Genomic DNA, 16,394 nt, shown 5'->3' with positions numbered 1-16,394 from the left:
TTCTCATATATGGTTCTTCTCTCACTTATATCAATAACCTAATTCATCTATCTCAATAGCAGACAATGAGATTCTTTGTGATTGCTTTCTCCCAACTCGAATTGGGACTTCCAAGGCAAAATAACACCCTAAAAAGTTTATACTCTTCCTTATTTCTTTGGTATGTCGATTTTGACCATTTTTCTGCAACTGAACTTTATTTTATTCTTTTTTAATTGATCCCAAATTTTGAAGATGAGTTTTTAGTTGTTAAAAAGGAAGTTTCTTGCCCTGTGTGTAACCCAAGAGGACTCCTCTATTATTATTAATGATATAACAAACTGTTATGAATGTGGACACTATTTGCAGTAATTGAAATCATTATGACTAATGTATTTCTTCACCTAATGTATTGAATCAAATTTCTATTTGTATCAAATATAGTTGACATTGTATCGTCATAGTTACTAATATCAATAATACAATGCTATTACAAAAAGCAGATGAAGTAATACATTATTCCAGTTGTAACATCCCAAAAATAAACAGTAAAATTTTCATTTTTAAATCACTAAAAACCATACAATCATATGTTCCAAAGATAATCAAAGTGTAAATATTCTCAAATATCATAGTAAAATCATAAATCAATAATGCATAATAAAACTCCAGGGGATGCAATAAGATCAAGACAGACCATTCCCTTTGGAATGAGAAGTATGTGAAAATTTAAAAATTAAACTGTAAGAAAACAACTTAGTGAGTTCCCCAAAATACTACATAGAATACATAACATAAATGGCCAAATCATTGTCTTTTCATATAAGTATCAGGGGGCAGATCCTGGTTTTTCATACAAGTGAAGGGCCAGTGAGGGGCCATATCCTGGTCTTTCATACAAGTGTGAATGGCTAGACTGTCACACCCTAGATCGGCAGTGGAATACCAGGATGTGCGACGTCTTCATCGTGGATCGCAGATATTGATTACATTGAAAAATATAGCGTAAATATCACTTTCATTATAAAGAGATCTTACGGCATAAAGAGTTTTACAAGAACCAAAAAATTAAAGACAATAATTTCTTAAATAATTGAACAACAATAATAATGCTTTCAATGAATCGCTGAATATTATTCCCAAATGTTTATTGCTTCTGACTTTTAGTTCTCTAAGAATACATGTGGTCTTGAAGGCGTCAACATAATGTGGGTAAGTTCAAAGGTTTTTAGCGTTTTATATCGAAAGTGTCAAGTATTTGTTTTATAAATATTTTTTACTTATTTTACTTGTAGACTTTTTATCCAAAGATAGTGTTATGTTGTATATAGGTACTATCTCAACTTATATAATTAGTGGTGTAATTTTATTTCAAAACTACTAATTTACCCTATATAAGTATTATTTCAACTTATATAATTAGTGGTGTGCTTTTATTCCAATGATCATATCTTTCATTTTTCTAAAAACATTTTCACAATTTTCCATTTTTATAAAAACATTTTCACAATAAAGCATAAATAAACAATAAATAACAACTATTATATTCAAATCGTATCCAAGAAAATAAAGTATCAAATTAATCTCTCAAGATATAAAACAATAGGATGATGTGTACGATCACGCCTTCAACTTGCCTAAATCATCTGATGTAGTTGAAAACAAAAAAATCAACAACAGTAAGCAAAAGCTTACTGAGTTTCCCATAAATACCACACACAACATGATAACAATAGATATATAATACATGCACACTGGGCCCACTGTCATCGAAATGGATTTTATCCAAGACCAGAGCATAATAATGGAAAGCCCTCCGGACCCTCAGCTCATGATTGGATTTCTCCCGAGCCCACAACATAATACTGGAATGCCCTCCTAACCCTCAGCTTATAACTGGATTGGTTCACATCACAATGTAGTATCATCTCAACCCACCCGCACCATGTCGACATATGAAATTGATACACAATAACAAAAATATATAGGTAAATATACATATCTACCAATCTAACATATCGTAATAACATAGCAACATCCTATACATATGCATATATATATATATATATATATATATATATATATATATATATATATATATATATATAACAAAAACGAACGAGTCGACATTGGTCCAATAACCAGCTATTTGACCTATAAGTATAGTGAGAAAACTCACCTCGCAATCTAGAAGATAGCAGTAATGATCACTGATCCAATAACCACCTCCACAGATCACCTATGCAACAAACACGTACCAAGTCTCAATTTACAGCTCAAAATACTCATTTTGAGCTAAAGTCAAATTTAGTCAAACTCAAGGATCAATGATCAAAAATTCAATGGTCAACTACAGTCAACTTATGCCCAACATAGCATCCAACTCTACGCTGCATAGAGCTCAAGGTGGCAAATATGCAAAATCAAGGCTAATAACAACATAGAGAAAATTATGCATCGTGTAGCACCTTAATTCCAACTATTTCCATTAAGTTAATAAATCAGAACATTAGCTCCTCCTGTTTTCCGATCTACAACAAATAGAAGTCTTAATGGATAAAGTCTCTGACTTTATCAATTTGCATGGCCACAAAGAGCACAAAATAAAAACCTAGGTCCATAAAGTTGTAAATTGCTCTAGAACTCGTGTATGGATGAATAAGAGTGACCAAACTCTCATTTTTATGACTTAAAAACCATAAAAATATTTGGAAATCGGTACTCCAATGGTCTAGAGTAGCTTATACTCATATAAACCATGGTTATGGGGACAAAAGCATGAAATTCTTAAGCATGATTAGATCTAACACAAAACAACATCAAGTTATACACTTTATACCTTCTGGAGGTGGATAAATGGATGAAAATCCCATATCCACATTGATTTAAGCTCCTAAGTGGTTCCACAATACCCTTCTTCCTTCAAAAGTGAACACAAAACACTCCAAAAACTCAAAAGTCTCCAATGGTAATTAGGGTTTTTCAAGAAGGTAGTTGTGGAGGGTGGAGGTTGAGAATGGAAAGGGCCTAAAGGGATTATAGCCTTTAAATAGGGCTCATAACCCCAAGGGTTAGTGTTTTGGTTCTGGGCACTTACACTCTACGTAGATCACTTAACATCTGCATCCATACTCCCTTCTATGCTCAGCGTAGGGGACTACCCTATGCCTAGCGTAGCCGAAGAATTCTTGAAATCAAGCTTTTAAATAAAATAAAAATAATACCTCCAACATCGGTGTTGCAATTCTCCTACACTTGAAATATATTTCTTCCTCAAATTCCTCGGTGTAATTAGATCTATATAGTGCTCATGCATCTCTGCCTCGGGCTTCCAGGTCCTCTCAGAACCCCTATAATGTTGCAACTTAACCATGACCGAAGGTACCACCTTGTTGCGTAAGACCTTCGTCTTCCTATCCATAATAGCCACTAGCTTCTCCATATAATTCTGGCACTCATTGACCTGAATATCATCTAACGGAACCATCATCAAATCATTAACCACACACATCTAAACCTAAGAAACATGGACGGTGCTATGAATCTGACTAAGCTCCTCAGACAGATCCAATCCATATTCCACCTTGACTACCATGGCCAATACTCAAAACTCCCTTATACATTAGAGGCCCAACTTGCCCCTATTCCTGAAATGTTTCATACCCTTGCATGGTGATACCTTCATCAAAACCATGTCCCTAACCTGAAACTCCAACTCGGACTACCGCCTATCAGCATATCTCTTCTGTCGGCTCTTAGTTTTCTGTAAACTCTGTCTGATCTACTGGATAAGCGCTTTCATCTGGAGAACCACCTCAGTCCTCCCCATGACCCTATAGTTGACCTCTTCCCAAAAAACTAGTGTACGAAACTTCCTCCCATATAGAAGTTGTTGCGGTGGTGAACCAATACTAGAATGACAATTATTATTGTAAGAAAACTTGGCTACGAGAAGGTAGGAGTCCCAACTCCCATCTAAATCGATAACACAAGCCATCAGCATATCCTCGAGCATCTGAATGACCCGATCACTCTAACAATCGTTCTGAAGGTGGTAAGCAGTGCTAAAATGTAGTCTCATACCAATCTCCTCATGAAATCTCTGCCAAAACCGATAAGTAAACCATACATCATGATAGGATACGATAGAAATTGGTACACCGTGGCCACCGATAATCTCATGCACATAAACGTCAACCAATTTCTTGGCCGATGAACTCTCTCAGATGGAAAGAAAATGAGCGCTCTTAGTCAGGCAATCAAAAATAACCAAAATGGCATCAAATCCCTTGTGTATCCTCAGCAACTTGGTTAAGAAATCCATGGAGATCTGCTCCCATTTCGACATGGGTACCTCTAAAAGTTGTAACTTGCTATGTGGCCACCAATATTTAAGTCTCAAGTCTCCATACATCTTCGTGGCACTAGGGTGAACTGAGAACGTGGACATATGTGCCTCCTCCATCAATGTCTGTCGGACCCCCACCAGAAACTGGGACCCAAACCTGCCCACACTAGGTCATTATCCTACAAATATTGGCGAAAAATCTACCCCTCTAACCCCTGATCTTCTCCTTCTCCCAATTCTCCCTCCTGATTCCCTTGGCCTGAGCCTCCTTGATCAAATCCAGAAGTCATGAGTCGATGGCCATCCTCAAACATATTCCTAAAATGGGAGCACCAGCTGCCTTGTGTCTCAAGGAATCGGAGACCATATTTGCTTTCCCAGGATGATTAAGAATTTCACAATCTTAATCCTAGACTACATCGAGCCACCTATATTGCCTAACGTTCATATTCGACGGATACATAAGATATCTCAAGCTCTTGTGATCCGTTGTACCCAATAGATATAGTGTCGCTAAATCTTGAGGGAAAACAATATTGTCCCCAACTCTAAATGGTGAGTCAGATACCTTACCACATGAGGCATCAGCCGCCTGGATGCATACTCGATGACCCTGCCCTGCTACATCAATACCGCCCCCAAACTCGAGATCGACACATCACAAATCACCATAAAATCCTTGACACCCTCAGAAAGGGTCAATAGTGGGGCCTCACATAACTTCTGCCTCAGAATCTCAAATGCAGCCTACTGCTGCTCAGTCCTCCAAGGGAAATCCACACTCTTCTTCGTCAAGCGATTCAGAGTAACAACAATCTTGGAAAAATCCTAAATGAATCTCCCATAATAACCTGCTAATCCCATAAAACTCTTAATTTCACATGGGGACTTTGGGACCTCCCACTGCGTAACTACCTCAATCTTGGCAGAATCGACCACAATCCCATTCTGATTGATGAGGTGTCCCAAGTACTGAACCTCTGATTACCATAACTCACACTTGGCTAACTAAATCCTTTACAGCCTTAATACCCCAAGTAACTCCCATTGATGCTCATCATGCTACTCGCTGATCTTGGAATATAAGGATAAACAGCAGAAGCGGGTACCTACTTTCGACACCGGAACCGCCTCGGAACTGCCGTTTTTGGAACTGAAAATGCCTTAAACGGTTCCAGTTCCAGTTCCAGTTCGATTTCTATTTTTTACAAAACCGATACCCGGTGGATACTCGCCAATTTCAGTTCCAATACCAGTTTCCCAGAACCAACGGTTAAACAGAACCGGAACCGATGGGTATCCACCTTTTCTAAAAAGAATTATATTTTTATGCTTTTGTTTTAAACAAAAATAAGGAAAAAGAACTTATACCTAATTATTTAGACCTTAGTCGTTTTTCGGGTTTTAGTGATTCATTCTTACAAAAAAAAACTTAGACACCCTACATTATACTCTCTTCTTCTCATTATCACTCTCGTCAATGACAAAGGCCAAACCTACACCATCGCAACTACTCTCTCAGTCAGTCGGCTCAATAAAAGCCTCATCTGTGTTCAGTCGGCTCAATTGAAGATGACTAGTTCGAAGGCCAAACATGGCCTGTTCAATCGAAGGCGAAACCTGCTCAATCGGTATGATTCAACAATCCCTTACTCAACAATAGATCTAGAAGATGAGATATGATAAAAAGAAAAGTGATTTCAACCATATATACCCATTTATATACACACATATATGACATCTAGGGTTTAGTAAGGATAGGAGCCATTATATATGTTTTGTTATGCTTCTCTTAAACTTGAAACATGTTATTTGGTGATTCTAAAAGCAAAATCAAGACAAGGGGAATACGGTGAGGGTGGAGGCTGCATGACACCTCTCATTGGTGAGCCGATTTTCTTTTTTAGTGAGATCTCGTGATAAAGGATTTAGTGCTTCCATTCTTTCTTACCAGGTAACTTTATTCACTCTCATATGTCCTAATACTACATCCGGAGGGTTGTGCGTATTTCCATGTTCAAAAAATCAGACGAATTCATATCTAATTTCAATAATTTACAGAAGCTAGTTATATCAAGCTTTAATTTGTGTTTTAGGAATCTGCGACCATGGATGAAAATTTAGAACATCAAGCTGCTTTTCTTTCTCACATTGAAGTATTGGAGCCAGATGGTCTGGAGAAATTTTAAAAAGTACTTAAATTCTTGTTTGTGAGAGAATGTAAATCTACATGCTTTAGAGCTTGCCAAGGTCAGCATATATATATATATATATATATATATATATATATATATATATATATATATATATATATATATATATATATATATATATATATATATATATATATATATATATATATATATATATATATTGGAATACTTATAAAATTGTTATGGTGAGGTTAATATGGGTTTTTTAACCTGTATAGATCTTAGAAGCAAAGAAGTAGATTAAATTCTTCCAAGGTTGTGTTGATGCTACATTCGCTGAACGTGATACTGCAATAATGGACGTCTAACCCCCTAATTCTCTCTATTAATTGCATAAATTATTATTCTATAATCTATAATTTGAAATGTGTATATGGTGCTTATAGGCCGAAACAGTCAAGGAGAAAGTAGATGGTCTCTAACTCTCTACGTTGTGTAGCTTTGCAGTGATAACGAGAGTGCTTGGATGACCTTAAGCTTTGAGGCATAGCATGGCTATGTCTCTAAGCTTACTACTGATATAAACGTACACACCCTTATCCTTTGTGTTATGGGATTTTCATGATGGGTTGTACATATGTATGTCTACATAGATATTAGTTTTTTATGCCATAGTAATAACACCATAGGTTGTAAAGGACACATTGTTGCTTGTTGTTGTTGATGCTTGTTGTTATTTTTGTTGTTTATGTTGTTGTCGTTGATGTATTGTTGTCGCTATGCTGTTTTTGTTGTTGCGGCAATTGTTGTGTTGCTTTTGTTGTTGTTGGTTTTTTTTTTGTATTGTTTGCTGCTTGATGCTACGCTGTTTTTTATTGTTGTTAGGAGGTGACTGTTGTTGGTTTTGTTGTTTTTGATTATTGTTATGCTGTTTTGCTCGTTTTTTTTTCCTGTTGCTATTTTATGTTTTTTGTTTGTAATTTTTCACTTTTTTCATCTGTACTTGTTAAATTTTACTTGATGGGAAATGCTTTCTATGATTTTTTTTAATTATTATAAGTGTTTTTAAATTTTAATAGGTGGTTATGTAACAGATCATGTTTTTATAATTGTTTTATTTTCGTATCTTTTACTTTTGATGTATGTAAACGTTAATATCAATGGCTTGTACTCTATAATTTATAAATTGTAAGTTTTATATTTAGTCCTTATTGTTCTTGTACATATTCAGTCGTTATGACTGATTTTCTATAGGTTTTGTTCACATGATATCCTATGTAGTGGCGGATTTAAAGCATTAAGAAGGGGGCATGTATGGATTTAGAGCATTATGTAGGGGGCACATGCCCCCAATGGCTAAATTTTATTACAGATGAATACTCTATATATCCCAAATTTACCTGAAATTCTTCTATGTTTTTGGAATAATTTCAGTAATGCCCCCAACAAAAAATATATTGGAATCGCCACTGATCCTATGTAGGTGAATAATCAATGAAGTGTTCTCATATATGGCTATTCTCTTACTTATATCAATAACCTAATTCACAAATCGATCAAATAAAGATGGTGTCCTTGTTTTCTCAAAGAAGATAAACCTACACTCAGATACCCAAATATAAAATGAGACGAAATTATTTTTTTGGAAGGAAAAAATACGAGCTTCTACACATGCTTCTAGAGCTACTTGATTTATGTCAAAGCAAGAATACCTTCGTTTAAGAGAATATTTCACTACTAGAAAAAAGGCCTTTTACGACGCTCATTGCGCGTCGTAAAACGCTCAGACGACGCGCAAATGCGTGTCAAGGAAGGCCCTGTCATAAAGAGAGACGACGCGCATTTACGACGCGCATTTATGACGCGCATTTACGACGCGCGGTTACGACACGCAATGCGTATCAAGGAAGGCCCTGTCATAAAGGAAGACGATACGCATTCGCGTGTCGTAACCTTACGACGCGCGTGTTAATGACACACAATGCGTATCAAGAAGCCTCTGTCAAGAAAGGCCATGTCATAAATGAAGATGACACACATGTTTGCGTATCATAATTTTAAATGTTCAAAAATTTTTTTTTTTTATAGATTTACTAATTTTCAAATTAAATTTGCATTTAATGCCTCACAATATAAAATAAAATATCATATACAAAAAATATAATCCATTTCATAAAATTTAATGTCTTACAATTCTATTTATTAGAATATATAAATTTGCATGATGTGTAGTGGAACAAACAATGAGATACGCATACAATGGAGATGGATAACAAGACATCAAAAAGGAAAAAGAAGGGCAAAAAAGTAAAATACGAGGCCACGCATGAGAAGCTCAGCTACTTTAGCAGCAACTGTGTTACGTGCAGCATCCTTGCTAGCCTGAGAATGAGATGCATATCAAAATATCAAAGTTGTTAAGTAACTAGTTCCTTTTGTTTACTTTCCCAAATATTTTTTAAACATCATTTATCCGTACAGCACTCAAAGTAAGAAGACATACCTCACCCCTTATCAGCAATGGGTTTCTTCCCTCATCAATTAGGACATAATCAAGTTCATCAACTATTGCAAAATGCAATGGTTTTGGCCTGATAAACATTGTGCTATTATTAATCCAAGAGACACTTCAAATGAAATCTGCCTTAGTAATTAGTATTAGTATGAAAAATGTGGTAATACCATCTCATAACAAGTTGCAATTACAGACGATAAAATCCCAACAAGCATCTACAGTGAAAACATATTAATCCAAGGGCAAATATGTAATTTTATATTCATGTCTAAAAAAAAGCATACCATGGAATAAGCAGCATACGGGAAGTCTGAAACTCCATAATGCAAACCATCAACAATAAAAGCAAAAGCATTCAAAGGCTGACTAGCACTCACAAACTTTTTTCACAAAATCAAAACGCATCAGAAATATATATATATATATATATATATATATATATATATATATATATATATGTGTGTGTATATATATATATATATATATATATATATATATATATATATATATATATATATATTAACAACAAGGGTATTATAGGGAGTTTACCAAAACCCCGGTTCTAGCAATCGCCAATACTCCAATGTCCTTAGTGAACAGTGTGACTATGGAACCAAATGAAACTCCCAATATTGCAGCCAAAGTAACACCCATCACAAAACCAATCTAAAGAAAATAATAAAACATTAATTAACTTTTATAAAATAAAAACATCTTTATATATTATATAAACAAAATAATTATTAATTAACATTACAGTCAACACGAAGTATGTGATATCCTTCACAGATCTATAATTCCCTTTTGAAACCGAACTAGCAATCAACGCCTAAAACAAAACAAAACAAAAAAATGGTTAAGAAGTCAACTAACTGACAAATAGTCAAACATTTTCCTTAAACTATATGTCAAGTCAAGTCAAAGTCAACATTTGGTGAATTTATACCTGACCAGATGCAGCCAACGCATCTGTAATAAGGGAAACTGCCAACCAAACTTGCAGACATATATGATGAAGCAGTAGAGTAGAGTACCTTGAGCATTTCATTTTGTGCTGTCAGCAACTGGTCCCGCCCTTGCAACTGTACCATACTCATCTTACCAGCAAGTATGTCTGCTTCTTTCCTGCCCAAGAAATTTGTTTTCTTTATTCATTTAAGAACCAAAACCCTAAAAAACATTATATAGAATTATAAAAACTTCAAGAAAAGTCAAAGGGAATAATACCTCAAGAATATGTAGACGTCAATTCACAGGCAATTCAGCATTTAACACAGCAGATTTTATACCAAACTGTCAAAAAATATATAAAAAGTTTTATTAAAATCTATAATAGGTAAAAAAAGATTAATTTAATGGGAAAAATAATACTTGCTCAAAGTTTTAGTCTAAAACTTGTGTCAATTGTATTTGTAAATATAAAGAGTTTCTTTTGAACAAGATCCAACTTCAAAATTGCAAGAATGTAAAGAAGCTTATCTCGATAACTACATTGTATCTAAATATAAAAGTAAAAGAAATAAATAAAGATTCAAGAAACTATAAAATGTATTAAAGAAATGCCCTAAAATAAGTTTGTTAAATAAGTATACAAGATTTTAGCTCTTAAGCTCTTACCCAAAATTGCTGAACATTTTTGGGGACAATTTCGTCCTTTCCATCACCAACTTCTGCTAAAGTAAGAATATAGGTATTGTGTAGATAAAGCTTCTTCAAGCTTTCAACATCATCACTGCAAAAATTTCATCAGAATTAATTGAATGAAGAAATTGCAGGGGTAGAAATGGAAATACCATCTTATAAGAAGTGATAATGACACAAACAAACCTTGAGGTAGCAGCCATGAGAAGGCATTGACATCTTTTAGGAATGTGAGTTTTGAGATCTTTGAGATTCTTTTCATATCCATATGTAAAAAGAAGATCTGCCTGATTTACTAACATGAATCAGTACTTTAATAAAGAGTATTATAAATGTTACAGAAAGAAAAGAATCCATACCTTATCAAGAATAATAATTGAAAGATAATCATGAACGGATTTTGCTTGAAGAACACCTGATGAAAGACATCTTTGGACACAAGCTGGAGTAGAAACAAAGATATAAGGAGGCCCTGACAATGCTGTCGCCTGAAAATTGGAAAACAAAACCAAAAATTACCAATTTACCGTTGATCTTTATAATATTGAAGAACAGAATTGGATTTTGTATAAAAAATTTACAAAAACTAACCATTTCAGAGAAACTTGGTTCACCCGTTAACTGAAACTTTATTTGGCAACATCATTTTTGCAAGAGGAAGTAATGCCCCTTGAGAAATCAGAATTTGTCTCGGTTCTTCACCTTCTCCTGCAACATTTCCTAATGCTTATGCACACTGCTCTGCAACAGGCACTGAACTCTTTTTTGGATAACAATTACAAAATTAGAATTACGCCATTGAAGTGATATGAAAAAATCAAGAAATATTAAAAACTAAGTACTTAACACTAACCTCCAATTTGAGCAATGAGTAAAGGTAATGCAGGCAATTAAGCTCTTGTTTCTTTAGGTTTTCCAGCAGCTATGTTTGTAAGACACCAAGCTGCTTCAAGCAACTGTATTATGGATCCAGAATAAAAATTAAAACATATTAAAAAGGGTATGCTAAAAAGAAAGAAGGTCATTACTAATATTATTATTGTTTATTACCTGCTCATCATGGGAACTGCTCTGTAGATAAGAGGGGTATCAGATCTTCAACAAAATGGATATGAATGTGTAAAGCTTCCAGTCTTGACCAGCCTGCCCTTGTCCTGTGCACCATCCATAATAAAAAGAATCATAATTTGTTTTACGCATTTGCCCCTGTTCATAATCATATACCATTCAACTATTCTTGCCTTCACTTCATGAATAATATATTTATCTGTACGCATCTTTTGGAGACCTGTTCAAGTAATAGTTATTGGCAACCAATTTTTCCTGCATAACCCAATTATTAAAAATTAAAAAATAATAATAAATTTAAAAAGTACAATAATGCCCTTATTGATACGCACCAGATGAGACTGCACATTTGCCATCTTCTTTTCATCAAACTCATACTCTTTAACAGGTACTTTTGTAGCCTTTTAACATACAACAACAATACTAGTATCAAAAATGGATTACACAAGATGAGACAGGGGCCTTGATTTGATAATCAAATATTGCAATACTCAGTGAAGCAAATAATCAAACACTTAGTGGGCAGTAAAAACTTAATTGTGTTGATTGAAAAGAAGTTTAGGGACGTAAAGGAGAAGAGGAGAACCTGAATCAACGAATCTGGCATATGGTTAGATGTTTGTACCAGAGACGGTAACAATGGTACTCATAGAGAACAAGATTAAGAAGCAGACACTACATTGATTTTCTAGAAAGAAAATGGTAAACAGTTAGTAATTGATCCAAAATCAATAATCGGCACATCACCTGCACTCGAATTGATGACATCGTTAGCTTCCCGAAACTCCAGCGACACTGTTACTTGGCCTGGACTCCGGCGACTCATCTGACCTACACCACGACGACGTCAGTTGTACCAGCGACTCATCTAATCCCAAATCTGATCTTCAACCTTCGGTTTCTAATCTTCAACCTCGAACTTGAGCCCTATAGCTCCTCACAACCCCTTGACAACCTTTGAACGCCACCTCACACCCTCACCTGCAAATAAAAAAAGAAATAATAAGAAGGGAGAAGAAGGGTTGTGATCGAGCTAGAGGAAGAAAAGAGGAAGAATATGCACATCATTTCTTTCTTCTTTCTTCTTTCTTCTTTCTTCTTTTCGCTCTCCAACTCTGGCTATAAATACGAAAGTGCAAGAGATATTGAGAGGAGTGAGCGGGGTACTTCAAAATTTTGGGGGATTTTCCATGTTTCTAGTGGTGGCGGCTGCTAGGTTTTACAGAGAGTAGTAGGGGAGAAAATGAAAGAAGATATTACTATTTCAAATGTGTTATGTTTGATTAGGGTTTGCACATAGAAGGAAGTGAAAGTCGATCGGAGAAGAAGGGGTTTGCAGAGAGAAAGAAGGGAGAGAATGAAGTTGATTTGGCGGGTGTAGAGAGTAGAGAGGAAGAGGAAGCGGGTGTTCAAAATTTTGGGGGATTTAGTTTCCCCCCTGAGTCCCAGAAACGCGTGTTTATTAAAATTATAAAGCGACATTTGTAGAGGACGCCCTTTTTATTATAGGTGCCCTCCGTGTTTTTAATATTTTTACATCAGACACTAATTTAAGGGCACTCAGTAATGCGCGACCTAAATCCTTAAAATTTTTGAAGAGATGACACTTTTTTAATGTCGCTCTCTAATGCGTAACATAAATCAAAGAGCGTCGTGTTTTGCGCGTCGTAAAAGGTCTTTTTTCTAGTAGTGTTTGAAGGCTATGACTTCTTTTGAATGTATTTCACATAGTGCAAAATTCATAAAGGGGTATTTCCATGGATTTGTCTTGGTATCATTTTCATACCGTTCTATTGAAAGATCCTGAACGGTTGCTTTCTGTTCATATAATGCATACAACTTTGTCTTCAGCTTCAATTTCATCTATCTCAATAACACACAATGAGATTCGTTGTGTTTGCTTTCTCCCTACTCGAATTGGGGCTTCCAAGGCAAAATAACACCCTAAAAAAGTTTACAGTCCTCCTTAATTCTTTGGTATGTCGATTTTGACCATTTTTCTGCAATTGAGCTTTATTTTATTCTTTTCAAATTGACCGAAAATTTTGAAGATGAATTTATAGTTGTTAAAAAGGAAGTTTCTTGTCCTATGTGTAACCCAAAAGGACTCCTCTATTATTATTAAAGGTATAACCAACTGTTATGAATGTCGACACAATTTGCAACAATTAAAATCATTATGACTAATGTATTTCTTCACCTAATGTGTTGGATAAAATTTTTGTTGGTATCAAATTCAGTTGGTATTGTACTATGATAGTTACTAATACTAATAAGACAATGCTATTACGAAAAGTAGGTGAGGTAATACATTATTTCAATTGTAATGTCCCAAAAATAATAGTGAAATCTTCATTTTGAAATCACCAAAACCCTACAATCGTATGTTATAAAGATAATCAGTGTGTAAATATTCTCAAATATCATAGTAAAATCATAAATCAATAATGCAAAATAAAACTCCGGGGCATACAATGAGATCAAGGCGGGCCCTTCCCTTTGGAATGAGAAGTATGTGAGACATTTAAAAATTAAATCGTAAGAAAACAGCTTAGTGAGTTCCCCAAAATACCATATATAATACATAACACAAATGGTCTATCTCAACCCAAGAGAATGTTATGGGCCAAATCATAGTCTTACAATCACTCTCTATCATGGGCTAAATCATGGTCTTTTCATATAAGTGTCAGGGGCCAGACTTGGTTTTTCATACAAATGTTAGTGGCCAGACTGTCACACCCACGATCGGCAGTTGAAACACCAGGATGTGCGATGTCTTCATCATGGATCATAGATATTGATTACTTTGAAAAATATTCATAAAATATAGCATAAATAACACTTTCATTATAAATAGATCTTACAACGTAATAAGTTTTACAAGAATGATAAAATTAAAGACAATTAATTTCTTAAATTATCGAACAACAATAATAATGCTTTCAATGAATCCATGAATATCACTCCCAAATGTTTTTTGTTTCTAACTTTTAGTTCTCTGAGAATACATGTGGTTTTGAAATCGTTAACATAATGTTGGTGAATTCAAAGGTTTTTAGCGTTTTCTATCGAAAGTTTCAAGTATGTGTTTTATAAGTATTTTTACTTATTTTACTTGTAGGCTATATATCCAAAGATAGTGTTATGTTGTATATAAGTACTATCTCTCAACTTATATAGTTAGTGTTGTACTTTTATTTCAAAACTACTAATTTACTCTATATAAGTATTATTTCAACTTATATAATTAGTGGTGTACGTTTATTCCAATGATCATATTTTTCATTTTCATAAAAGCATTTTCACAAATTTTCATTTTTATAAAAACATTTGCACAATAAAGCATAAATAAACAATAAATAACAACTATTATATTCAAATCATATCCAAGAAAACCAAGTATCAAATCAATCTCTCAAGACATAAAAAAATAGGAGGATATGTACGATCACACCTTCAACTTTCCCTAATCATCTGATGTACGTGAAAACAAAGAATTCAACAACTGTAAGCAAAAGCTTAGTGAGTTCCCCTGAAACACCACACACAACATGATAACAATACATATATAATACATGAACATCGGGCCCATTGTCATCGAAATGGATTTCCCGTGAGACCACAACGTAATTATGGAATGCCCTCCCGGTCCTCACCTCATTATTGGACTTCGCCCGAGCCCACAACATAAGACTGGAATTCCCTCCTAACCCTCACCTTACAACTGGATTGGCTCATAGCACAATGTAATATCATTTTACCCCAACCACACCATGTCGGCATATGAAAGAGATACACAATAACCAAAAAATATAGGTAAATATACATATCTAACAATCTAACAGATCATAATAGCATATCAACATCCTATACACAAGGATATATATATATATATATATATATATATATATATATATATGTATATATATATATATAACACAAACTAATGGGTCGATATTGGTCCAATAACCAGCTCTTCGACCCATGAGTATAGTGAGAAAACTTACCTCGCAGTCTAGAAGATAGCAATAATGATCACTAATCCAATAACCACCTCTACAGATCACCTATGCAACAAAATGATAGGTTTGAGCACTATAACATCCCTATGGTGCACATACAACCCTAATGTTTTGGATCTAAGTTTTCTCTAATTATACATGCAATTTACTTTTTCCAAAGATGATGCCTAACTAGCATACAATTTGACATATGAATCATAAAAACTAGTTAGAAGATTACCACTTATTGTAGCTTGTTGAATTTGACCTTAGTACCTCAAGTGTGATGCCTCAAATGGTTCACAAAACACCACAAACAATTGGAAAATTATGAAGGAGAGCTTGGAGCACCAAAATCGGTTATATGCTTCTTAGAACACTTATGTATCGATTTTGGCTAAAGGGTTACACATATATAGTGTAGAAATCCAAGGGTCACTTGTAAAACCTAATCCATACACTTAGCTTATGATCCAGTAACTTATATCGACCAAATCTTTATGGATTCTCACCTAAACTTATCCTACCATGGATCAATAGCTCAAACCATATGTATCACTGATTTACAAAATCAGTCCCCGTATATTTAATTAGTCTCTTTTGATCACTAAATTAATTCCAAATTAATTCTTGATTAGTACCAATTAAATAATATAATTTCTCAATTAAATATTATACCAATAATA

The 16,394-nt window shown here is 34.4% G+C and overlaps 1 protein-coding gene and 1 long non-coding RNA gene across 5 annotated transcripts; both read right to left on the bottom strand.

Annotated features, from left to right (window-relative positions):
* Positions 1-8,709: 8,709 nt before the first annotated feature.
* LOC145100728 (protein DETOXIFICATION 45, chloroplastic-like) lies at positions 8,710-10,081 on the bottom strand. 4 transcript variants are annotated; one of them, XR_013705221.1, is made up of 6 exons: positions 9,753-10,081; positions 9,545-9,661; positions 9,280-9,375; positions 9,163-9,210; positions 8,984-9,071; positions 8,710-8,862 (listed from the first exon to the last, which is right to left on the bottom strand). XR_013705221.1 is itself a non-coding variant. In XM_079037885.1 (5 exons), exons 2-5 carry the CDS (start codon positions 9,647-9,649, stop codon positions 9,042-9,044), a joined length of 279 nt encoding a protein of 92 aa, XP_078894011.1. In that variant the 5' UTR covers positions 9,650-9,661; positions 9,753-10,081; the 3' UTR covers positions 8,710-9,041. The 4 variants fall into 4 exon arrangements, 1 of the variants encoding a protein (XP_078894011.1); XR_013705222.1 differs by having other exon boundaries at positions 9,545-10,081; XR_013705223.1 differs by lacking the exon at positions 9,163-9,210.
* A 741-nt stretch (positions 10,082-10,822) lies between these two features.
* LOC145100727 (uncharacterized) lies at positions 10,823-11,352 on the bottom strand. Its single transcript, XR_013705220.1, has 3 exons — positions 11,228-11,352; positions 10,996-11,124; positions 10,823-10,923 (listed from the first exon to the last, which is right to left on the bottom strand). It is a non-coding gene; the product is annotated as an uncharacterized LOC145100727 (long non-coding RNA).
* Between the last annotated feature and the right edge of the window lie 5,042 nt (positions 11,353-16,394).

The sequence above is a fragment of the Lactuca serriola genome, chromosome 4, assembly GCF_051521515.1.
Source record: "Lactuca serriola cultivar US96UC23 chromosome 4, Lser_US96UC23_V15, whole genome shotgun sequence".
Lineage (NCBI taxonomy): Eukaryota > Viridiplantae > Streptophyta > Magnoliopsida > Asterales > Asteraceae > Lactuca > Lactuca serriola.
The sequence above is the reverse complement of the archived record's forward strand: the minus strand, read 5'-3'. Positions and strand labels throughout refer to the sequence as shown.

Excerpts from the sequence above, each read along its gene's own strand:
- LOC145100728 (XM_079037885.1), bottom strand. The coding sequence starts at position 9,649 with ATGGGTGTTACTTTGGCTGCAATATTGGGAGTTTCATTTGGTTCCATA. Across the intron at positions 9,376-9,544 it reads TTGCTAGAACCGGGGTTTTG|TTTGTGAGTGCTAGTCAGCC; the intron begins GTAAACTCCCTA and ends TTGTGAAAAAAG. Across the intron at positions 9,072-9,162 it reads TTGCAACTTGTTATGAGATG|GCCAAAACCATTGCATTTTG; the intron begins GTATTACCACAT and ends AATGTTTATCAG.